This window comes from Prenolepis imparis, unplaced genomic scaffold (genome assembly GCF_030444845.1).
Source record: "Prenolepis imparis isolate NDT839.2.m4 unplaced genomic scaffold, iyPreImpa1.0 SCAF_9, whole genome shotgun sequence".
Classification (NCBI taxonomy): domain Eukaryota; kingdom Metazoa; phylum Arthropoda; class Insecta; order Hymenoptera; family Formicidae; genus Prenolepis; species Prenolepis imparis.
In genome coordinates, this window is record NW_028141167.1 from 9,500,276 (window position 1) to 9,524,317 (window position 24,042).

At 32.3% G+C, this 24,042-nt stretch overlaps 5 protein-coding genes and 1 long non-coding RNA gene across 23 annotated transcripts in view; 3 read left to right on the plus strand and 3 right to left on the minus strand.

Annotated features, from left to right (window-relative positions):
- The first annotated feature begins 145 nt into the window (after positions 1 to 145).
- On the plus strand, positions 146 to 1,601 carry Med18 (mediator complex subunit 18). Its single transcript, XM_083045582.1, has 3 exons — positions 146 to 429; positions 527 to 786; positions 923 to 1,601. The coding sequence occupies exons 2-3, from the start codon at positions 581 to 583 to the stop codon at positions 1,380 to 1,382; spliced, it is 666 nt and encodes a 221-aa protein (XP_082901708.1). The 5' UTR covers positions 146 to 429; positions 527 to 580; the 3' UTR covers positions 1,383 to 1,601.
- On the minus strand, positions 703 to 2,183 carry LOC145940431 (uncharacterized). Its single transcript, XR_014426013.1, has 3 exons — positions 2,030 to 2,183; positions 1,106 to 1,346; positions 703 to 841 (listed from the first exon to the last, which is right to left on the minus strand). It is a non-coding gene; the product is annotated as an uncharacterized LOC145940431 (long non-coding RNA).
- Positions 2,184 to 2,376: 193 nt separating this feature from the next.
- LOC145940962 (RNA-binding protein 1-like) lies at positions 2,377 to 9,718 on the plus strand. Of its 8 annotated transcripts, XM_083046656.1 has the most exons (9): positions 2,599 to 2,730; positions 3,672 to 3,887; positions 4,223 to 4,315; positions 5,484 to 5,531; positions 5,731 to 5,778; positions 6,988 to 7,556; positions 7,698 to 8,000; positions 8,833 to 8,919; positions 9,268 to 9,718. In XM_083046656.1, the coding sequence occupies exons 2-6, from the start codon at positions 3,679 to 3,681 to the stop codon at positions 7,070 to 7,072; spliced, it is 483 nt and encodes a 160-aa protein (XP_082902782.1). In that variant the 5' UTR covers positions 2,599 to 2,730; positions 3,672 to 3,678; the 3' UTR covers positions 7,073 to 7,556; positions 7,698 to 8,000; positions 8,833 to 8,919; positions 9,268 to 9,718. The 8 variants fall into 8 exon arrangements, with proteins under 8 accessions (XP_082902784.1, XP_082902782.1, XP_082902781.1 ...); XM_083046658.1 differs by having other exon boundaries at positions 2,377 to 2,604; positions 6,988 to 8,000; XM_083046655.1 differs by having other exon boundaries at positions 6,988 to 8,000.
- Positions 9,719 to 10,445: 727 nt separating this feature from the next.
- On the plus strand, positions 10,446 to 18,679 carry LOC145940960 (RNA-binding protein 1-like). 10 transcript variants are annotated; one of them, XR_014426097.1, is made up of 8 exons: positions 10,448 to 10,760; positions 11,706 to 11,921; positions 12,156 to 12,248; positions 13,562 to 13,609; positions 13,829 to 13,876; positions 15,516 to 16,644; positions 17,793 to 17,879; positions 18,223 to 18,679. XR_014426097.1 is itself a non-coding variant. In XM_083046649.1 (7 exons), the coding sequence occupies exons 2-7, from the start codon at positions 11,713 to 11,715 to the stop codon at positions 18,224 to 18,226; spliced, it is 489 nt and encodes a 162-aa protein (XP_082902775.1). In that variant the 5' UTR covers positions 10,450 to 10,760; positions 11,706 to 11,712; the 3' UTR covers positions 18,227 to 18,679. The 10 variants fall into 10 exon arrangements, 8 of the variants coding, with proteins under 8 accessions (XP_082902773.1, XP_082902774.1, XP_082902775.1 ...); XR_014426096.1 differs by lacking the exon at positions 18,223 to 18,679 and having other exon boundaries at positions 17,793 to 17,936; XM_083046649.1 differs by lacking the exon at positions 15,516 to 16,644 and having other exon boundaries at positions 10,450 to 10,760.
- LOC145940957 (protein-lysine N-methyltransferase SMYD4) lies at positions 17,691 to 23,064 on the minus strand. Of its 2 annotated transcripts, none has more exons than XM_083046641.1 (7): positions 22,621 to 23,064; positions 21,817 to 22,372; positions 21,158 to 21,480; positions 20,664 to 20,872; positions 20,326 to 20,450; positions 19,825 to 20,034; positions 17,691 to 19,556 (listed from the first exon to the last, which is right to left on the minus strand). In XM_083046641.1, exons 1-7 carry the CDS (start codon positions 22,928 to 22,930, stop codon positions 19,235 to 19,237), a joined length of 2,055 nt encoding a protein of 684 aa, XP_082902767.1. In that variant the 5' UTR covers positions 22,931 to 23,064; the 3' UTR covers positions 17,691 to 19,234. The 2 variants fall into 2 exon arrangements, with proteins under 2 accessions (XP_082902767.1, XP_082902768.1); XM_083046642.1 differs by having other exon boundaries at positions 21,817 to 22,386; positions 22,621 to 22,749.
- Positions 23,065 to 23,490: 426 nt separating this feature from the next.
- Positions 23,491 to 24,042, minus strand: part of LOC145940959 (aquaporin AQPAn.G) — a 30,838-nt gene continuing 30,286 nt past the window's right edge. The window contains exon 7 of the mRNA XM_083046644.1: positions 23,491 to 23,593. Coding sequence (XP_082902770.1) covers positions 23,583 to 23,593 — 11 coding nt within the window. The 3' untranslated portion in view covers positions 23,491 to 23,582. The remainder of the gene's footprint in view (positions 23,594 to 24,042) is intronic.

Consider the following 24,042-nt stretch of genomic DNA (forward strand, 5'->3'; position numbering starts at 1 on the left):
ATAAATTTAATTAAAAATATTTAATATTTATGATTTTCTATTTAACTGTTATACTTCATTTTTTTATTATAAATTGAAAAAATATAGATAAATCCAATATATAACTATCAAGTCTAATCCAAGTTAAAACTTAACCTTACTTTATTTTATGTGATTTCCAAACTTCATCACAAACATTATATGGGTACTTTGACTTCCATATCATAATTCATATGCATGATCGAGTGATAAAAATGTGAAGTAGTGATAATAAATGTAAAGAATTATAGAATGTCATATTGTGTCTCAAAACGGAAAACAGAAATCTATAAATTAGAAGAAAAAACAGTTCATTGAGGTTAGACGAAAAATATAGGAAACACAGCTTACTGAGAAAAATTATATGAAAAAGTTTCATTGTATTGTAAATAATATATAAAAAGAGGAGAGGTACGTGTATATGTAAAAAATCATATAAAAGAAATATTATAAATATTATTAATAATGTCACCTATTATAAGCATTTCATTATATCTTGTTTTATCAGAATCAGCTCCAAGAATTGATTACTTCTCGTGAAAATCCTCACCCTCAAGCCAGCATGACTGCTCCAATCAGCACAGCTATGGATAGTTTGAGTGCTGCTCTAAAATCCAACATTATTCCCAACCAGGAATATCTACTGCAAGGCTCCGTATTAGATACTTCAGTAGAAGTATTATTGCACAGACTTCGTGGTTTATGCGACAATGTAGACACTGGACCAGAACCCTTCTATGATCACGAGATGTGTTTTAGCATCCGAAGGTACACTTCTATTTCCTCTTTTTCTGTTCTTTCTCTCTTTTTCTCTGATCTAATTCTAACAAAATAAGATAATTGTGAGAAAAATATAATTACACATCAATTTGCTCCAAATTGTAAGAATTTGTTTGGTTTTTAGAGGCTCACCGCAGGAACAACCATTGCTACTGCGAGTACGACGTGCTCTAGATCCAATTCATGCAGATATGCCATGGCAATTACGATATATTGGTCAACCTGAACTAGGTGATAAATCTCGGCCAACAGTCGTACGCAGTAGCATTGATATTGCCACTAACAATACTGTGGTAGAGTTTCTTACCGAGCTGGGCTGCAAGCTGGATTTTGAATATGTTACTCGTGGTTACATGTTCCGTAAAGGCAGAATGAAGATCACGGTGTCGAAGATCTTCAAGGTGAATCAAGGTAAGGTGCCAGAAGGCGTACCAGAAATGATATCGCAGAGTTATTTGGTGGAGCTGAGTGTACTGGCTCCCAGTGGACAAGACGCCATAGCAGAGGACATGAGGGTATTTGCTGAACAGCTACGGCCTTTGGTGCAACTGGAAAAGATAGATTATAAGAGACTGGTCCATTAGGCGTAGGATTTTCTAATATTATAGTATAGAGTATAATTTATTTAAAATTCTCTCTATGTTCATTCATTATGATTTCTCTACTTAGTATGAAAAATTAGTATTTTATCTTTTATAAATTGCATAGTATCAATATAAGCTCAAAACAGTTGACTAGGTATAGGATATTGTTTAAATAAATATCTCAGAAATTAATGAATAATAAAAAGCAAAGAAATATAATTACACAATTCAAATTAAATTTTCTTCAAGTTTGTTTCTTTAAAATTCCTAATATTACATAACTAATACAATAATAGTGTTAAATTTATAAAAATAATGTCAAGATAAAAATCGGAAATATTGCGCGCACGCGACATAAGTCAAATCATATAGTTATTTATTTTCTGTTGAAAGTATTTAAATTCCTTGGTTATATTCTTCAATTATATCTTCATAATCTTTAATTTATTACCTATTCAGAAACATTAATTAATTCATATGTGAATAAATAATAGATGAATCATCTTATATCAATGTTTTAAAATTATGTTTTTGCATTCAATCTAAAAATTCTCTCAACATAAAAATGTCATAAAATTTGTTCGCAATAGGTCAACAATCATTAAGAAAAGAACCGATTTATAAAAAAATAATTCATTATTAAATACCTTTCATAGTTAATTGATTGATTTAAATTTAAGTAAATAGACTTGAACGTAATCCCGCTACACCAAAAATCAAATAAGACACGAAGGCAGGAGCGGGGGAGAGAGCGCGTGTCGATGTGCGCGGCGCGTTCGACTTTCGACTTTGACCTGCGCGGCGCTGTGTCACGCGGTCTCGCGTCGGAATTCGGCGCGTGGAGTGGGGGCCGCGGAGTGGGGGCCGCGGAGTGGGGGAATGCGCGCGCCGGCTCCCACCCCACCACCCAGCCCCCACTCTCTCTCCCCACTCCGCGCGCCGAATTCCGACGCGCGCAGAGCGCAAAGTCGATTCAAAGTCGAACACGCCGCGCACATCGACACGCGCTCTTTGCTCTCTCCCCCGCTCCGTGATAACACTGCTTTTGTCTTATCTGATTTTTGGTGTAGCAGGATTACGTTCAAAAGTTTATTTATCAGTATAGATAGTAGCATTTCGTTAGCCAATCAAAAAGAAGAATTCTTTATCCTGATTGGTCCATTGTGCTGTATCTGACAGTCAGATTTTTGAACACAACCCAAAATGGAAGAGAACAGTTAAGGTAAGGTTGAGTAAGGTAGTTCGTCAAACGCCATTTTGCGAGCTTTCTTGTGTTGTTTCATCAGGTAGAAGATACAGCTGGTCGAGCTAATCCTTTCAACCCTTTAAACAATAACTCTTTTTAAAGGTATGAGTCGTTTAACTGACAGATTGTTAAGCGAAACAATTGTTAGGTTGTGTTCGTGCGTTTAGTGTCAAAAGAAAAGTTTGAGGTTGTAAGAAAACTCCCGAAATTTCCATGGCGTCGTTTCAGTGAAACGGGAAAGAAACGTCTTCGTTGTCGCGGCTGATAAATCTAAATGGCGGGAAAAAAGATTGCTATCGTGAGAGGGAGGGAGGATCAAACATTTTAATTAAAGATGACAAAATTTTGAGATGATTATTTTTGTGAAAATTTAAATAACGAGAAGGGAAAGGAAGTTTAAAAAAAGACGGAGATTGTAAAGTGCAATATGGCGCCTATTCAACGATTTTCATTCTCGGTAATTCGGACCCGATTACGCGGCTTTCAATTGATTGAACGGAATGGTAGAGTTCTTTTCTTTAAAATCTTTCCAGACCATTATTATCGCGCCTGTTGAATATAGCACGCAATAGAACGCAGAGTTCATTATTTATTAATGAGTTTTTTTCATTATTCCAGTTATTTTAATGACCTTTGGAACATAAGCTTTAGAATTGTATATATTTGAAGCGAGTTATAATTGGTAATAAGGGTGATAAAAGTATTCATATTATTGTTGAATTATGAATTATTATTTTGATTATATGATAATATGATTACATATTATAGTATGATAAAATGTGTTGCGCTATTAAATATTACCAAGCAAAGAGTTGAAAGTTTTCAAAAATGTATCATTCTATATATAATATTACATATTTATCTAATTTTCCCAAAAATAAGCTTTAAATAAAATTAACTTCTTTGAAACAAAAAAAAAGATTTTATATTTAATATTGCAGTCTTATATTGTATTTGAATGTATTGTACATGTATATTATATATTATATATTAATAATGTCATGAATTTTTAGAATATATTGTACTTTGTAATGAACTTACAGGTAGAAAATGTCACGCTATCGTGAATGGGATCTGTCTTGTAAGGTCTATGTTGGTAATTTGGGTAGCAGTGCTAGCAAACATGAGTTAGAGGGTAAATTCAGTAAATATGGCCCTCTGAGAAATGTGTGGGTAGCCAGAAATCCACCTGGTTTCGCATTTGTTGAATTTGAGGATCCACGAGATGCTGAAGATGCAGTGAGAGGACTAGATGGAGTGTAAGTCTAAAAATTAATTTTTATAATAATGGTTGAAAAATAAACGCAATCTTTTTATAATATATGTAAACCAATAACTATATAGTAATAATGAGAGATAAACACTAAGATAAGTAAAATTATAAACATAAAAAATTACTTATCATTTAAAAAGCTCTGATAAGTAATAATTATTGAGCATCAGATATTTATTTGCTAATTATTGCTTTATACAATTGGTATATAATTACCTCATACCTTTTGCCTTTACAAAGTAATAAAAAAATAATTCAAGATAGTGTAATTGTAATTTTTTTACAGCTGAACATATTAATATTTTATTTTCTGTCTTTCAGACACTTGTGTGGTACAAGAGTGAGAGTAGAAATGTCTTCTGGGAGAAGTCGACGAGGCGGTGGTGGTCGCAGACCTGGTCCTAGATATTCCAGGTAAGGAAACCCACAACGTAACAATTGTAAATTTTACAGCGAGAAATATGTTAGTGCTACAACAGACACTGACATCTTGGCATCGCCAACGTAGGTATCGTGATGGAGAAGAACATCTTTCTTTTACCTCAAAAATAGCGCGCTCAGAGAAACAAAGCGTTATTTTTTTTTTTTTTTTTTTCAAAGAATACTTTCTTGCACATCACTACCAGACTCAATATTTTTCCTTTCTCATGTTCTGTGTGTAGAAATGCTGATAAACATATTTAGGTTATATATTTATATATCGTGTTTCTTTCTCTTTCTCTTTTTCTCTTGATCGTCGTATGTCTGACTAATCCTTATTCGTGATTACGAATTTGCAGTTTGAGATGATTGATAATTCTGATTTAAATTATATCGCGCGATACGTCTCATAGAGATATACCAGAATTAGATTAAGTTCGCATGAGAATGGTGAAGGATTAATACCGAGGATTAGTCAGAGCATGGCTAAATCCACATTGCATGTTGGCGAACAGGAATATATTAAGATATTAAGACTTAATTCCGACGTACTAATATAAAAGACACTAAGAAAATCAGATTATTTATTTTAAATGATTTATTAAATATATTAAATACAAATTTTAATTTTATTTACAATTATAATATTGGATGTCAGTAAGTATGTCCTGTTATAATTTAAAGTTTAAAGAAATTAAATGTTAACGTTATAAATTTTATTTAACTTAAACCATTCCTAATAGAATAAAGTTTAAGCTTTAAATTTTTAAAAACACAGGAATAAGTTTTCACTTTTTAAAAATTTAATTAAATTATTGTTATCTAAATTTCTAATTGAATCATTTCAATTGTCTAGCAATTTTTCTGCTAACTTTTCATGCTGCTAGTAGCCTATATTATATACATATATTTTATCTCAATATGATTATCTATTTTTGAAAGATCCCTTGTAGTCTTTTATCTTACTACGACGGAAGTCGGATATAACAATCGGATATCTCTGTTTTGGGTTATCACTTAGCGCTTATTTTTTCAATCTCTTCCTTTCATTATTTCTTTCTTTCCCATTGTAATGTCCTCATGTATATGCTTCAGCAAACAATCGGATTTATGTATATTTCTCTCTTTATATATTTCTCTGTTTTTTTTAACAAATTTGTAGGTCCCGATCGCGCAGTCCCCGCAAGAAATCTCTGGGTCGTTATCCGAGGTAAGATTTTCTTGCTTCTCCTAGTCTCCCCCTATTGCAAAAAGATCCGCCTTGCTTTTTTTTTACTCTTTCTATCTTCCTTGATGTCAAAGTTAACCAGTTTTTAGGAACTACTAAGACAAATGAAAACTCAATATGTGAGGCCATTACCGACAAATTACTTGGCAGACGTATATTAGTTCTTTTTAATCTTTTGTAGATCTTGCTCGAGAAGCTCGCGCAGAATGCCGAGCAACCGCTACTCCAGGTAATTGATCCTCTTTTTCACGCTGCTTGATTTTTTTTCGTACCTCGCTTCGTAAAAATTTTCAGAATCTATGTGATGGATCTGACAGATAACAACCAGTAGGTATACATATTTCGCGAGCTTGTATTTGTCATAGCATATTTAAATATGTATCTATTGCATGTGTGCATTATCTACATCACTTAAGATAAATATATAGATAGTTATTATATAGTCGTTAAAAGCATTTCAAGAAACATCCAGAGGATGATGTTAAAAATGAATTAATGAGCAAATTAATCGTGGAAAAAAAAAAAAAAAAAAAACAAACAAACAAAGTTTACACTTTATCTACTTTAACAACATTTTTATGGAAATTGATTCTCGTTAATTAATTTTATCATCGTTCTCTTAGGTGATCGAAACTTTGGAAGGTTGAGAGATGTCTTAAGATGATAATCAATTGCGTGAAATGAATCGTATGCATTCGAAAGGCGATAAATTCGAAAAACAATTAGTGTTTAATTAATAATCGAGTGCAGGAAGAAGACAGGACCATGAACAAACTGTGCGATAATAGATAACAACAAGGGAGATTTAGAAATAATTTAATAAAATAAAAGCAGAGAGTGTATCAGGATCGAAACTTCCAAAAATACGTGAGATTTATAGCGCGCGCGATAGCTTTGAAAGAAGCAGAATTGAATTTACAGAATTTTGCATAAATTATTGCTAATTTGTCGTATCGATTTTATTCTTCAAGTACTTCGAGGAAAAGGATCTTTTTGATATTTAAAGTTAAAAATAATAAGAAATTTATATTAAAATTTTTGTTTTAGAGAATCTATAAAATGTATTAATTTACTTTGTTAAAGTCACAGTTTTACTCGATAAAAAATCAACATATGCTCGATGCATTGGTTTGAGAACGTAATGTATATCGAAACGATATAGATGTAGAGTCAATGAGAATTATGCACAGAGGTCCTCTCTTCTTTTTTTTCCGTATGCATTCGAGTGGGCAGTCTAGGATAAAAGAAAATACAAAAATTAATCGGTGATAAGGACGAAAGGCGAGCATGTGTATGCAATTTTATTCTCAATTCATTAAGCTCTTTTTTCAAAGTGATAAAAGTTTGAAAAACAAAAAAATAATGAGAAAAATATCCGATATAGTGGCCAGGAGTATGATAACGTTGATTATTATATTTCTAAAACTGACGTTTGCAGATTCTACCAGCGTCAGCTCCTAGCTCTGCTCGTCTCCCCGCCACTACTACTACTACTACTTCTACTACTACTACAGCCACCGTGAAAAAGCGTATTCATACGTGAAAAAAGCAAAATTACCAATCTCGCAATCGTCGCCAATCGAACAAAACTGAACACAAAAAAGTATATATATGCCTGCCTGCCCACTAACTTCCCAACCAAGTCACCATCAGTCACCACCAAGTCACCAAGTATAGGAAGCCGTCCGTACGTCGATGTTCTGCGTTGTGGTGTTGCGACACGCACAACAGCGCAACGAGCGAAACAACAGTATGCGTGCTGCCGGAGTATCGCCAAAACCGAGAATGCCATCTTTTGTTGCTGTCACCCCGTTCGACATCGTTGCATCGCTAAAACAAACCGTCTTGAATCGAAACCAAACCGTTCGTCGTTCTACTACGAGACTTTCCCATTCGATAACCACCACTATTACTACTATTCTTCCATCACTACCACCAACCGATCGCCGGATGTTATTGTGATCCACCTTCTTCGAGTCTTCGTCTCAACTTTAGCCTGGGGGAACGGTAATACGCATCGAGTTAATCGTCACAAAAAAGTTTGGTACCGTGAGAAAAACGCCATCCATTGACCGCTACTATCTTGAACAAATTAATCGCGCGATGTCAAAAAAAAAAAAGATATTTTTACACAGTAATTCTATCCAGCGCGTCTCTCCATTCGACTGCGAAGGACCGTCTTCTCGACTGTACATCATTTCGATACCGACGTTTCTATTTCACCACTGCTACTAGTATTATCGCTACTGCTACTGCTCCTACTCGTCGACCATCACTTAGGGACATATGTTTAGCGACGATGACAACTAAGCGTGTGAAAATTGCTGCCGAGAGATCTTCTCGACCTTCGACTCTTTGAGAACGAACTCACAAAAAGCGAAATGATCACCTACTACACACCATCCCATCACCACCCACCAACCACTACTACTACATATTCACAGTTGTCTGGTATTTCACCGATTTTCAAAGATTTTTTTATCTCTATCTCTATCTATTTCTACTTTCTGTTTTTGTTTGTTTTTCCTTCTTTTTCACAATTATATACAATTCTTTTAGATTTATTGTTGTCATTTCGACGAGGAGTTCTGTCTGATTCGATAAAGAATTAATGCTGTATTGAGACTGGATAAATGAAGCCTTTGAATTGTTCTTAATAGAGTTTTATATAAATAAATATAATCGAATCAGAAGAACTTTCAATCGATTATATTATAATATTTAATATAAGATTTAATATTGATATTTAATATAAAGCGTTATATATATATATTTCTTTTTTTTTTGAGAGATAACATTTATCTGATAAAAGATTTAACTTAATCACTAAAGTTAATCTTCTACTTTCTTTGATTGGTTTCGCATTCAATTTAATGAATATTTCGTATTCATTTTTATTAATCTAACTGGATAATTTCTCTATCACTGTTAATATATATATAAGCAATATAGAAATTAAATAATCTTAATTCTTTTTACAGTCTTGCGATGATATTTTTATTTATATTTGTGTTTTATCACGCCACTTCGCCCCGTTTCGCACAGAGAGTACGACACTATAATTTTACAAATTCCAATGCTTCATAATTATAACGATAAATAAGCATTCATAAGCTTCTACGATATTAATACACTTCTATGATATATATAATTACTTATTATTTATGTAACAATTACTATGTAATGATTCGCGAATCGTAATGGGGCGGAGAGACGAGTTCTAATAGTCTCGCCTATTCCTTTTCAAGATGAACATAATATCTAAACTGTCTAATTTTTTTAGGTCGAGGTCTCGCAGTCCTCGCAGGAGATCATTGACTCGCAGTCGCAGCCGAGATCGCCGTTCGCGTTCGGATTCCCGCGACAGACGGTATTAATTATATTCATTTCGCTAATTAAAAAAAAAAATATTTCTCTGATAAACAAAACGAAAAAGAAAACGCAGAAACCACTAAGAAAAAAAATTAATGCATCAGCAAAGAGAAATAACAACTCTCGAATGCACTTCCTGAGGGAACGAAGGCTTTGAAATTGATGATTGGATAGATAGATAGAAAAAAAATTTTTTTATCATTGTGCGACAGGCGAAAATTCCGCGTTTTCTCTATCAAAATTCATCGCGAAGACAGCAATGTCCTCTCTTGCGATAAGAATGAAAAGAGAGAAAAAAAAAGATAAATATTTTTTTCTAAGCTTTATATTCTTTACTTAATTACAGTTAGATGCTAAAAGTTCGAGACAGAGAAAGGACCGATTTTTTACGTGCTGGACGGAAGATAGAAAGATAAGAGGTAGAGCGAGAGGCAGTTTTGTATGTACATAACAAAAATTGTTAATTATCCATATATACACAGACACATACGCTCACGTTTGAGACTATAAATGACTATGATAAAAAAAGCAAAACAAAAGACATTCGGATTTTGTGAATTACACGAGTTTAATGTATAAACTAATTTTTTTTTGTAAGTTTCACTATTATATATACGTAGCTTATAAATACACAGATGAATTATTCTATTGCACATCTTCTGTGACACACCTACACTTACATATAATATCTATGTACATTACAAACAATTGCGCATACATCTGATTGATGGAATAATTAAGTGTGTCAAAGTATGCTATTTATAAAATAAATATGATCATTACTTTTGTGAAAATCATGATTGATATTTATATAATCGGTTATATAATGAAAAAAGAGAACAAACATTTATTTTTGATGTAGTAATAATTTTATATTTTGTTTTTGGAATTTAAGATACAACACAAATAAATCTATAAAATGCAAAATTGTAATGCATTTGCAGTAGCTTTTTTTGAATATTGCGAACATGATTTTCATCTTCCTTATTTATTGGCAATGAATATAATACAATTAGTACCAATGAATAATTTACGCTTATATATGTTTTATATAAATTTTCTTGTGTTATAGATTCAAGAAGTTGTTAGTGCAAATTCAATTTTCTAATATATGACAAAATTCAGCCATTTGTAGTCTGTATATTATCTCCCTCCTCTAAAGTATTTTAAATATTTTTAAAATACTTTAGAGGAGGGAGGAGCATATATATAAATATATATATATATGCAATTATATAAATTATATATATATATTGCAAATGAAATATATTATTTTTTCCTTTTATAGATACAGATTACAGATCAAGTGAAAGTTTGAGATATATATATATATATATATATATATATATATATATATATATATATATATATTATAGTTTGAGATATACACATATATTATATATATATATATATATATAATAGTTGAGATATATATTATATATATATATATATATAAAATAAAAAAATATGATTCAACTCCACTTTTGTCATAATTAGTTTAAAAAATTAAGTATTTATTAAGAATAATTTGTTATCAAATAGTGTTCATATCAAACTTTTGTTTGACTCGCATTCGTATTTGGGGTACGTTCTAAAATCTACTCGTCGAGTACGTATTCTGACGCATCTCGCTTGCAGTTATAGTTTCTAGTCTATATTTTATATGTCTATGGCCGCGCCGAATGGGAGAGAACGGTTAAGGTAGAGTTAGGTGGGTTAGATGTCTCGTTTGGTTAAACGCCATTTTGTTGCCGTTCTGTGGCTGGCATTCTACGCATTGTCGTAGAGGTAGACATCACCAGCTTGTGCTGATTTTTTTAAGGGGCGACTTTTGCAAAGGTATGGATTTATCATTTTCGAAGATATTTGTAGGTTATATTCGTCCGTTTGACTTGTTCAGGGAAAAGTTGCGGGTGCGAAAAGACCCTCGAGTCTTCTCAAAGCGTCCTTTCGGTAACGAAAAGGTGCGCCATTTCGCCACTTCATGACTGATAAATCAAAATAACGGAAAAGAAAATTATCGTTTCGGAAAGAATTTATTTTTTTTTTTTTAAATATTCTAAAAATGTTTGTTGAAATTTCGAGCGTTACATGTATATCTGTGAAAAAACCGCTTTTCAAAGAAGGGCCAGAGCAGATAAAAAAAAAACGAATATTCGACAATGTAAACGACATGGCGTTATAATTCCCAATCTCAATAATAATTGATGAATTTGAGCGCGATTGCGCGGCTTTCGATTGATTGAACGGAATAGTAGAATTCTTATCTTAAGAATTTTTCTAGAGCGATTATTATCGCGCTTGTTGATAACACGTAGAACAACGGAGTATTCATTATTTATAAATAAAATATTTTGATTATTCTAATTGCATTTTAATGAGCATGAGCGTGCTAGAGAATAAGCTTGCGAATTACATGCATATATTAGTATGAATGACTTGTCTTATTTTAATTACATATTAATGAGAATATCAATGAAAATATTCGTATCAGTTTTTTGGTATTCCTACACTTTTAAAGTTAAATTATTACGTTATATTTGTTTTATTTATAGTAATATAATAAATAGAAACTTTGTTGTTAAATATTTTCAAGTAAATTGTAAGTTTTCAATTCTTTCATTCTACATATGATACGTTTATCTAATTGGACCAAAAGTTAACTATAACTTTTTGTATCAAAGGAAGTTATTTTATATACAGTCTTATGTTGTATTTGTATATATTGTACAGACATATGTTGTGAATTTTTAGATTATGTTGTACTTGATAATAAATTTTCAGGTAAAAAATGTCGCGCTATCGTGAGTGGGATCTGTCCTGTAAAGTGTATGTTGGTAACCTGGGTAGTAGTGCAAGCAAACATGAAATAGAGGGTAAGTTCAGTAAGTATGGTCCACTGAGAAATGTATGGGTAGCAAGAAATCCACCTGGTTTTGCATTTGTGGAATTTGAGGACCCACGAGATGCTGAAGATGCGGTGAGAGGACTCGATGGAATGTAAGTTAATTAATAAATCAAGTTTTTTATGATTATATATAAATCATTAATTATAATAAAATATAAATACTAAATCAATAATAACACTATACCAATACTAATAATTATATTAAATATAATAATAATGAGATGTAAGCATTAAGCAAGATTATAAACAATGGAATAAATTATATAATTATTTATTATTCAAAAAGCTCTGATGAGTGAAAATATTAAGTATATGTTTTTTTTCAGACACTTGTGTGGTACCAGAGTGCGAGTAGAAATGTCATCTGGGAGAAGTCGACGAGGCGGTGGTGGTCGCAGACCTGGTCCTAGATATTCCAGGTAAGGAAACTTGCGCCGTTTCATAGCATCCGCGAACTTTACAGCGAGAAAAGTGTTAGGGCTGCGACAGAAACTGACTAGGTGTCCCTTGACAACATAGGTATTCATGATGGAGATAAACATCTCTTTCTTATTCTAATAGGCGCTTTTATCAAGGAAACGTTTAAAGCACGGGTTCTTTTTCTTTTTTTTTTTTTTTTTTTAAATATTTTTATGCACAATTACCATGATATTCGATATTTTTCCTTTCTTATGTTTCTGTGTGTAGGAATGCCGATAAACATATTTAGTATTATATATTTATACATCGTGTTCGTTTTTTTTTTTTTTTTTTTTTCTTTTCTTTCTGTCTTGAACGTCATATGTCTGGCTAATCTTCCTCCTCGTTTACGATCGCGAGTTCGCAGTTTAAAATAGTCAATAATTCCGATTCAAATATGTCGCGCAATACGTTGTGTAGAAATACATCAGGATTAGATTGTTAAGTATGCATGAGTATGGTGGAAGGACAATACCGGGAATTAATCAGCGTGGCTAAATCCACACTGCATGTTTGTGCGGACAGAGAGATATTGGGGACACTAGAACTTATTGTTAGTTCCAATGTACTAAGATAAAAGATATTGAGAAGATAAATCAAATTTAATTATTCCATTTTTAAGAATTTATTAAATGTATTAAACACAAATAATATTAATTTTGTTTACAATTATAATATTAAATATCAGCAATACTCTTTGTTTCTGCAAAGAATTTAAATGCCAACAAAGTCTAAATAACTTAATACACTTATTACACTCATAGAACAAAGTTCTTGTTTTAAATCTATTTTTAGAAACATAATAGAAAAATATATGATAATAAAAAATGATAAAATATATATTTTCACTTTTACAAATTTATCTAAATAATCTAAATGTTATCTTTTCTCTTATTCTTGAATTATTTCAATTTTTTAATTTATGATTTTTTTTGCCATTGCTAATAAACTATAATAAATTTTTTTCTATAATGTGTGTGCATTAATTATATTAATTATATATATTAATTATATATATTTACAAAATATAAAGCGTATATTTCTTATATTATTACACTCAATTTTTTGAAAGATATTTTACAATCTTTTATCTTAGCACGATGGAAGTCGAGATAACGATTTTTATTTTTGATTATCATTTAGCTTTTTTATTTTTTCTCTCTCCTATTATTTCTCTCTTTCCCAATGTCTTGGGTGTACGCTTCAGCAAAAAATCGAATTCACATGTGAAATATATGTTTTTTTTCCTTTCTTTTTTTTAACAAATTTTTAGGTCCAGATCGTGCAGCCTCTATAGGAAATCCCTAGATCGTCATCCGAGGTAAGATTTTTCCGCTTCTCTTCCCCTCGTCATCCCGAAAAAAAACCGCCATCTCACTTTTTCTACCTCTTTTTTTTGTTCTCTTTGTTGTTAAAGTTAATCAGTTTTCAGGTACTATTAAAAAAAAAAAAAAAAAAAAAATTAAACAAAACAACTCAATACGTGAGGCCACCACCAGCAAAACACTTGGTAGACATATATCTTTTTAATCTTTTGTAGATCCTGGTCGAGAAGCCCGCGGAGATCGTCGAGTAATCGCTACTCCAGGTAATTGATTCTCCTCGCTATTTGCCTATTTTTCGTACCTCGCTTCGTGAAAGTTTTCAGACTCTACATGATGGATCTGGCAAAAGAAATCAGATGATAACCAGTAGGTATACACATTTCGCGAGTTTGTATTCGTCGTAGCATACACATGTATATAATACTGCACGCATTATTTGTATCATTAAAGATATGTAGTTACTATAATCGGTAAAACATTTAGAGGTACAATCTGGAGTACGATGTTGAAACGAATTAATGAGTAAACTAAATCAATGATTATGAAAAAATAGCATTTACATTTTATATAACTTAATAAAATTTCTTGGAATTTCTGAAAATTGATTTTCGCTAAATAATTAATTTCATCATCGTTCTCTCTTTTAGTTTGAAACTTATAATTAAAAGGCTAACAATAAGAGATATTTATTGGAAAGGGGGAAGGTAGTTGATTGTAGACACTATTGATGTTAAAAAAAATAAATAGTATTTAATCAACAATCGAGTGTTAGATGGATAGGATAGGATTGTGAACAAATTATGCGATGGTAAATGAAAACGAGGAAGATTTAGAAATAATGTAATAGACTAAAGCACAGGAAGGGTCGAAATCGAGAGAATCTCAGGAACGTCAGCGCGCGTGATATCTTCGAGAGAAATAGAGATGTAATTTGCACTTGCAGAGTTCTGCATTTCGTAAATTTGCCGTATCATCATTATCGATTATAAATGTTAAGTGCTTCGAAAGGAGGGATCTCTTCGGTATCTAAAGAGTCGAGAGTGACAGTTTTATAAAAAGTTGCATTTGCATTTACTTCAATGATACATACCATGATAAAGGAATTAAAATTGCGAAAAGATTAAAAATTATTATCTAGTAATAATAACTAATAATGAATAATAGTTTCTTAATAGCACTAATGCAAAATAATACGTTTCATAAATCCATTCTTGAATTAATTTCTGAATTATTGTTTGGTGTCTGATAATTACTATATATATATATTATATATATTGAAAGTTTCTCTCTGAAGTACTTTGATTCTATTGAACAGTAATTATTTTGAAATTTTATATTTTTGCGATTATTGTACTTGGGACTTCTGATACCGAGAGATGTTAGCCGAATAAGACAAACACTTCGTGTCTTTGTCACTTCTCGTCGTGCACGTATCGTAGTATAAATAAAAGAGGAAATTATAATTGAAGTATAATCACTGATCTTAGATTCTTAGAAGAATTTTCAAAATTTTCAGTAATGATTTATTTTGTCAAAATTGCAGTTATACTTGATAAAAAAATCAACATATGCTCGGTGCGTTGCGACGAGAACGTGTATACCGGAGCGATATAGATCCATCACATATAGATCCGAGTCGATGAGCACGAAGCACAGAGAGGTCCTCTCTTCTTTTTTTTTTTCGTATGCATTCGAGTGGGCAGTCTAGGACAAAGGAGAAACAAAAATTAATCGGTGATAACGGCGAAAGGCGAGCATGTGTATGCAATTTCATTCTCGATTCGTAAAGCTCTTTTTTCTCAAAGTGATAAAAGTAAAAAAAAAAAAAAAAGAAAATACCCGATATAGTGGCCAGGAGTATGATAACGTTGATTATTATATTGCTAAAACTGACGTTTGCAGATTCTACCAGCGTCAGCTTCTAGCTCTGCTCGTCTCCCCGCCACTACTACTACTGCTACTTCTTCTACTACCACTACTACAGCCACCGTGAAAAAGCGTATTCGTACGCGAAAAAAAAGCAAAATTGTCAATCTCGCAATCGTCGCCAATCGAACAAAACTGAACAAAAAATATATATGCCTGCCTGCCCACTAACTTCCCAATCAACCAAGTCACCATCAGTCACCACCAAGTCACCGAGTATATAGGAAGCCGTCCGTACGTCTGTCACGTCACGTCACGTCACGTCGCCCGTCGAAGTTGTGCGTTGTGGTGTTGCAACAACGCGCACACAGCACACAATGATGCAACAATTGAAACAACAGTTCGCGTGCTGCCGGAGTACCGTCAGTGCCGAGAATATGCCATCTTTAAAAAAGAAAAAAAAACACCTCTTTTGTTGCTGTCCCCCCGTTCGCCATCGTTGCACCGCAAAAACAAACCGTCCGTCGCTCTACTACGAGATTCTCCCCTTCGATAACCACCACTACTACTAGTACTACTACTATTACTACTATTACTCTTCCATCACTACCACCATCACCACTACCAACCACCAACCGACCAATCGACCGATCACCGGGTGTTGTTGTGATCTACCTTCTTCGACTCTTCGTCTCAGCTTTAGCCCGGGGGGGCAGTGGTACGCACCGAGTTAAACGCCACAAAAAAATCCGCCACCGTGAGAAAACCGCCACTCATCGGCCGCCACCATCTAGAACGAATTAATCACGCGATGTAAAAAAAAAAAAGATTTTCTACACAGTAATTCTATCCATCGACGCGTCTCTCCATTCGACCACGAACGACTGTCTTCTCGACTGTACGTCGTTTCGATACCGACGTTTCTATTTCACCACTGCTACTACTAGTATTACTGCTACTGCTACTACCACTACTGCTACTGCTCCTACTCGTCGACCATCACTTAGGGACATGTGTTTAGCCACGACGACAACTGAACGCGCGAGAGTTGGCTGCCGAGAGATCTTCTCGAGAGCGAACGCAAAAACGAACTGATCACCACCTACTACACACCATCCCACCACCACCCACCAACCAACCACCACTACATGTTCACAGTTGCCTGGTATTTCACCGATTTTCAAAGATTTTTTATCTCTATCTCTCTATTTCTATTTTTTATTGTTAATTTTTTTCTTATTTTCTCAATTATATATATAGCTATTATTTTGGATTTATTATTGTTGTTTCGGTGAGGAATTCTGTCTGCTTCGGTGAAGAATTAATGCTTTTATTGAGGCTGAATAAATGAAGTTTTCGAATTATTCTTAATCGAATTTTTAAAAATGAATATAATCAATGTTTAATTGAATCTGAGAACTCCAAGCCGACACACATATAATATAAATCCAACGCGATGTATCTGTTACATCTCTTTTATATATATACATATATAGTGAGAGATGTCACATTTACTGATAAATATTTAATATTTTGATTACTAAAGTTAATTCTCTACTTTCTTTAATTAATTTCATATTCGATTGGTGAGCCATCATTTTGTATTAATTCATTATTAATCCTGTCTAACTATATAATTTTTATTATCACCCTTTATATATAAATATATATAGGCAAAATAGAAATTAGATAATCCTAATTCTCTTGCAGTTTCCTTGCGATAATTTTTCGTATCTGTGTTCTATTACGTCGTTCCGCTCCATTTCGAACAGAAATCAACATTAATTTTTTAGAAATTTTAATTGCTTAAGTGTAGCGATAAATAAACAATCATTTTGCAATAGAATTACATTTTACTCGAATAATATCAAATAATATAACTAAATAATTTTCATTGATTATTTTAGCAATTTAACAACATTTAAAATAAAAGTAATCAGTAATGAAAATTAATAAATGTGAATAATTCTTCAAAGAAAGATCAGTATATGAAAATAATTGTTATATATAAATAATTACTATTAATATAATTGTAAAAATTTATAAATATTACACTTTATCATAGAAAAATTAGTTTACAATCAATTATATTTTTAAAGATTGTTTATTTGTCATTTTATAATTATTTTATATTAATATAAATTTTGTTAAATATTTTATAATAATATTAATATATTACTATTTGTTTTTATAGCGATTATTATATGGTGATTTGCTATTACTAGGTCGCAATGGGGCGGAGAAGCGTGTTCTAATAATCTCATTTGCCATCTTAAGATGAAAATGATATCTAAACTGTTTTTAATCTTTTAGATCGAGATCTCGCAGCCCGCGCAGGAGATCTTTGACTCGGAGTCGCAGCCGTGATCGCCGTTCTCGTTCAGACTCCCGCGACAGACGGTATTAATATATTAATCCAGCTAATTTAAAAAAAAAAAAAAAAAAAAATTATTTTTTTCAATAAACATAAACCAAGAAAACCAGAAAAAATTCATGCAACAGTAAAGAAAGATTACAACGCTCGAATACGTATTCGAAGGGATGAGGGCTTTTGTATGGAATTGATGATTGGATAGAGGGATAAAAAAATCCTGTCATTGTGTGATACAGCGACAGTTCTACATTCATGTGATCAAAATTCATCGCGAAGGCAGCAACATCTTTTTTTCGCAATAAGAACGAAAAAAGAGAAAAAAGATACGAAAAAGCAGTTCTAAGTTTTCTATTTTTTATCTAATTACAGTTAGATGCTAAAAGTTCGAGAGAGAGAAAGAAAAATGGATCAACCGGACGGAAAGCAGTAATAAAGAGGTATAGAGCGAGAGAAACAGTGTCATATAAAAATCAATTGTTAACTACTCACACACACACACACACACACACACACACACACACGTGCGCACTTGCGTTCAGAATCGATAATGAACATTATAATAAAAATGTGACAAAAAGCAAAACAAGACACTGGATGAATTTTGTGAATTACGCGATTTAGTATATAAGCTGTATTCCTCTAATACAATTTCACTACTATATATGTAGCATATAAACACATATACACAGCCGAATTATCTATTGCACATCTACACATACATATATAATTTACGTACATTATATCACGAACAATTGCGTACGTCAAATTGATCGATTAATTGTGTCAAACTGTGCTATCTATAAAATAAATTCGATCATAATTTAAAGTTCTTAATTATTATTATTATTAATAATAATTATCGATTATGTGGTGAAAATACGAGGAGAGCGAAAATTTAGTTTTGCTTTGATATATTAATCATTTTGTATTTTGTTTTTGGAATTTATGATGCGACACAAATAAATCTGTAGATAATGCAAATACAAAATTGCAATGCTAATAACTTTTCTTTTTTCGGTAATGGATATAATATAGTTAGCAGTGAACACTATATATATATATATATATATATATATATATATATATATATATATATATATATATAGTAATAAACAGTATTATTTGAATGTTTTATATACTTTTCCTCTCATATTAAACAATCAAAAAATTATTGATGCAAATTCAATCTTTTATAGGCCAAGATTCTGAACAATGAAAAAATGAGTTATTTTATATTCTTTGAGAAGATTTTTTTAAGAGACATATATTAGGCTAATAGGATATTTGATTATATAGTTTTATAATAAAAATTTGAACTCAAAAAACACATGGAAAAATTTACAATAAAAATATATATAGATTCTTTAGGAATCCATGATGATCAAATACGAGCTGTGTTGCCTAAAGCAAGGGCGCATAATCTGACTCCCTGTTGGCAGATGTGATAATCTCTGATAGGCAACGCCAGGGTTTCATCTAGTAGCTTCAAGATCTCTAGGTAAGCTTTTAATGCTAGTTCGTTTTTGCCCTCTTCAAGATTCATCGATGCAATTTTGAAAAGTGCATCTGTATCTTGGAGAGCTTTCAAGCCCTTTAATATGTTCGTGCTCTTGCCACATTTCGCGCATCCGATCATAAACTCGTTCGTGTCGTTTCTAACCAGCAGCACGTTGCCGCAAGACAGTCCGGTTTCGCATTTAAATCTGAAAAAAACAAAACCCGTACAATTTAATGTGATGTCATCAATATATTTTTGGATGAATAACTTGATAATTTTATTAATTTAATATATTAATGTACTTTTACAAATTATACATTATAAATTAACACGCGGTATCTTTATAATTATAATTTTATTAATTATTACTACAATTTTATTAATAATTATTATAACCACGATTAAATTATTAATTTTTCATTTAATTTTAATTATCTTAGCTTAATTAGCATCTGATTGTATTGATTAAATACCTGAGTATTGTAGGATCCAATTCTTCCAGAAGCGGCCAGTGTCCCGAGCACGCTTCGCAATTGCAATCGAACCAATATTGCACTCTCAATTTTCGTTTTCGTTCATTCTCGGACGTAGTTGTAAAGATTGGACCATAATTTTCAGAGATCTCTTCACCTGCTCTGATTGTACGAGCGGCACGAACAATCATAGTCGTGCCGATAAAATATCTAATAATCAATTTTTCACATCAAATTTAAATTATTTATTTTATTAATAATAAAATAATTTTTTTCATTAATGAAGAATTATAATAGATATTTTCAATTAAAAAAAATCAGTTCAAGTTAACAATATTTAATAAAATTAAAAGAGTCATGATTCAATTATATAAATTATATACATATATATATATATAAAAATTGATATTTTTAGAAAAATAATTTAGCTTTTAATAATAACAATATTTTAATGATATGTAAAACACATGACATTAATTAGTCATTAATTAAATTATTTACCGTATGACGCCAGGATTGCACGAATGATTTAACATCGCTACCGTAGGATAAACACCACCCCCTATGAATATACTTTTGGCCTTAGCGAGTGTCTTCTCCCCTTTCGGTCTTACAAGTTCTGAAATCTAGAAAACAAACTCTACAGTCAGCAGTCAGTAATTGCGAGAGAAAATTATATAATAATGCTAATTTAATTACAATTTTATAATCTATTACGCAAAATTAATATGAAAAATGCTTAAATATAAATAAAAATAATTTTTTTTCGATAACAATTACATGAACTACTAATCGCACTTATGCGCGGCAAAATTATAATATATATTAGGTTTTATTACCTCATGCGAGTTGAATTGCAGCAACTGTAAATTATGTAACAGCAGCTCCGCGATGAACAATTCTTCTTCGGACAATCTGCTGTCCGCCGTATCAGCGGTTTTCACACTTTCCGGTAAGTACTCGCCGTTTTTTAGCAGTCTGAACAACCAGGCCGCCATATAAGCTCTATGAAAAATATCCTCTGGCAATCTTTTGTCTTCATGGGTCACTATCCAAAATACAAAAAAAAATTTCAGTGTAAAAATAAAAAGATTATATGTATATCAAAAATTGTCATTAACAAATAATTTAATTTTATGCGATAATTCGAAATAAGAAATTTAGCAACATTAGCACATTGTTACGTAAATAATAATTGCACGTAATGCAATTGTTTATGTAAAATGTGATGAGTGCTCACCTAATTAAAAAGTTATTTTTTTTAAATTAAATGCTACTATTTTATAATTTTGTTTAAATTATAAATTTTTATACTTCTATTCCATTAGTCAACCTAAATTGTAGAAAGTCATGTAATCATTTCCTCGATACGGATTCTTCGCGGAGATGTTCAACGCTCTTCCGGAATCCACGAGCTGGTCCTTCAGCTTCATAATTTCCTCGAAGGATTTCTGCGTGATCGCCCTTAGAGCTAGAAAACACGTCACCGAAGCCTTCGAATGCCACAAGATCGGTAGCAGCTTGCATTCCCGCAGATGCACTTGGGCGTCCGCATCTCTGCAACGACGACTGCAGTACGCGACGCAGCTGCAAGTATAACAAGCCGCTGGAATTGGCACGAATATCCTCGCGAAGCACAAGTTGCAATGTGTGAACCTGTAAGTTGAATATCATATATTTTAATCGGTTTAATTTCGTGCACTTAAAATGCAAATCGAAATATATTTCGATTTATGATAAATAAACCTTGATTAAAGAGAAAATTAAAATGAAAAAAAAAAAAAAAATTATAAAAAAAATAAAAAGTGCAATCATAATTAGAAAAAAAAACATTTTTGTGATAAATTAGATTCTCATATGAATTCTTAATGTGAAGTTTATACAGCACCCTTAACTGTTGATGTGATAAAATTATAATAATACAATATAATATAATAAATATAGAAGCATTAACAATAACGAAATAAATGGAGAGAAAATATATGAACCCACTTGTTCTCCGCCAGCAGAAACGCGCAATGTGGTCGTTCCACGATTAAGATCTCTCCGGGTGTTATTTCTCTGATCGCCACAGCGTGTCTACCCGCATCACCTCCGTTGTTCTTGATCTCCATCGCGCTACTGCAAGCGGGATACCGAGGATTCCTTTGTTTCTCGGGAATAAACTTGCCGCTATTCTCTTCGGAACGCTGACTGGACAGACTTTGCTTGCCATTAACTCGCGGGAGATTCTTGGGGACGGTTTCGTTGAGCCGTTTACCCTTGTCCATCACCGCGAGCATCATCCTGATGTCCATCTCGAACTTCTGCTTGCGCTCCAACGGTATCCTAGCATCGTCCAGAGTCCGGAGAGCCCGTCTGAACGCCTCGACCGCCTCGTCATGTCTCTTCAGGGCCAGCAGGCATCTGGCCCGTCGTTCCTCGAGTTTGTAAAAGAGATCTTTTGGATAACCGAGTCGTGAGGCCTCCTCCATGTCCTCCAACGCGTGCTCGTGACGTTCCAAGTGATACAACGTGGCTGAACGATTCGCCAGGATGACGCTTAATTCTAAACATTTACACCTGCATTCAATCGAGATAATTACTAAGCGACGTAATTATTATTGATAGCATAACGATCGAACAATTACGATATACTCTGAGAATTTTCAAATAAATGACATTATGGAGAAACAATGAAAAAAATCTAACAAACATTATAACATTATGTTAATTAATTGCAGACATTAATTTATTGCATATATATATATGAATTAAATAATATATAAATATTATGATAGACGTCATAATATTTACTTGTTGACGGTGCTAAAAGAATCGCGCTCGAATAAGTCTCCAAGGCCATTGCAAATTCGCTGCGACCGAAATGCTTGTTTGCAGTCTCCTTCAGTTGAATAGCACCACTGCTATCCTTAAGCATAGGCTTCTCCACAGCCAAGGATAATTGGTGAGCCTCAGGGTAGCTCAGGACGAAAGCCACCCTCTCGGCATTCGATTCGAGAGCGACGAATTTCTTGAAGTCCTGTTGGCGAATCGCCTTTTGCACAGCCAGCAAATTCGAACGGAAAAATCCGCCGATTTCCGGTTCCAATTCTCTTTCCGACATTTTAAAGGTATTTTTTTACGTGTGTAAGTATTTAAAAATGTGTAGTAATTAAAAATTAATGAAACATAATAGTAGTTAACGGTATTAGTGTTTAGATGATTTTATAGTAATATACATTTATGTATTTTTATTTATTTTTTAAATATACAAAATTATATAACAGTCGTTGATTGGAATTATTAATTAAAACACATATTTTGATATTAATTAGCGATTAAATTATTTCAGTAACATCGATATGATATACTTTTGGAATTAATTCCCGTTATAATTAATTTTTACATTAATTCCACCGCAAAATCATTCAGCAGATGACAAAAAATAATCGTACAAACGATTATACTTTTAAAAAACGAAATTAAATAGAAATTAATTAGATTAACTAATTGGAGAACACGTTCGAGTCGCACGTCGCCGCTCGACAACTCAAAGGCACTAACTTCTGGTGGTGTCTGGCTGCAGCGAAAACTATGCACGACTATTTTGGCGTGCGCTATTTTGAGATAGTTGGTTTTAGTGTACTTGTAATGCATCTCTCGTAAGTGACAATATAAATTTACCTATGTTCGGATTGGAGTATCTAGATCATCTGCCACTAGATCATTTGTTGTTACATTTACAATCCTTGTAGATTTTCAAAGATGTATTGGTATTATACATGTTCTAGAAATTAAATAATTATTATTATTATCATAAGAAGGAACCGAGAGAGGGAAGATTTAGCAAACATAAAATACGCGAATAATACCGATGATAAAAGAATATATTTGTTAATGTTTTCATTCGTATCTGTGTGTTATGAGCTAATTAATTTCTAGATTAATGCTAAATTATATTATAGGTCGATAAAAGCTAATAAATTTGATCTCTCGATATAAGCTAACTTATTAAGTACAATATATACAAAATTCAGAGTCAGTAGAAAGCGATATACAAACTGACAAATATAAAATTTACGCGATTGATAATGATCCTCAATTATGATAAAATAATAGCTGATAATTATAGCTGAAAAAATTATCTCTTGTTCTATGCACATTCTAAGGAGAATACATTTAATTACTTTCTTAAAAAGGTGATTCTTTTTTTTTTTAAGGAAAGACATCGATTCG

Bases quoted from the DNA above. Each gene is read 5' to 3' on its own strand.
- LOC145940957 (XM_083046641.1), bottom strand. From the start codon at position 22,930: ATGTCGGAAAGAGAATTGGAACCGGAAATCGGCGGATTTTTCCGTTCG. The intron at 22,373-22,620 runs GTAAATATTATG...GTAAATGTTTAG, and splicing joins TCTTTTAGCACCGTCAACAA to AATTAAGCGTCATCCTGGCG. The intron at 20,873-21,157 runs GTTGACTAATGG...TATTTTGGATAG, and splicing joins CATGACTTTCTACAATTTAG to TGACCCATGAAGACAAAAGA.
- LOC145940962 (XM_083046658.1), top strand. From the start codon at position 3,679: ATGTCACGCTATCGTGAATGGGATCTGTCTTGTAAGGTCTATGTTGGT. The intron at 3,888-4,222 runs GTAAGTCTAAAA...TCTGTCTTTCAG, and splicing joins GTGAGAGGACTAGATGGAGT to ACACTTGTGTGGTACAAGAG. The intron at 5,532-5,730 runs GTAAGATTTTCT...AATCTTTTGTAG, and splicing joins TCTCTGGGTCGTTATCCGAG to ATCTTGCTCGAGAAGCTCGC.
- Med18 (XM_083045582.1), top strand. From the start codon at position 581: ATGACTGCTCCAATCAGCACAGCTATGGATAGTTTGAGTGCTGCTCTA. The intron at 787-922 runs GTACACTTCTAT...TTTGGTTTTTAG, and splicing joins ATGTGTTTTAGCATCCGAAG to AGGCTCACCGCAGGAACAAC.
- LOC145940960 (XM_083046647.1), top strand. From the start codon at position 11,713: ATGTCGCGCTATCGTGAGTGGGATCTGTCCTGTAAAGTGTATGTTGGT. The intron at 11,922-12,155 runs GTAAGTTAATTA...GTTTTTTTTCAG, and splicing joins GTGAGAGGACTCGATGGAAT to ACACTTGTGTGGTACCAGAG. The intron at 13,877-17,792 runs GTAATTGATTCT...TTAATCTTTTAG, and splicing joins TCGAGTAATCGCTACTCCAG to ATCGAGATCTCGCAGCCCGC.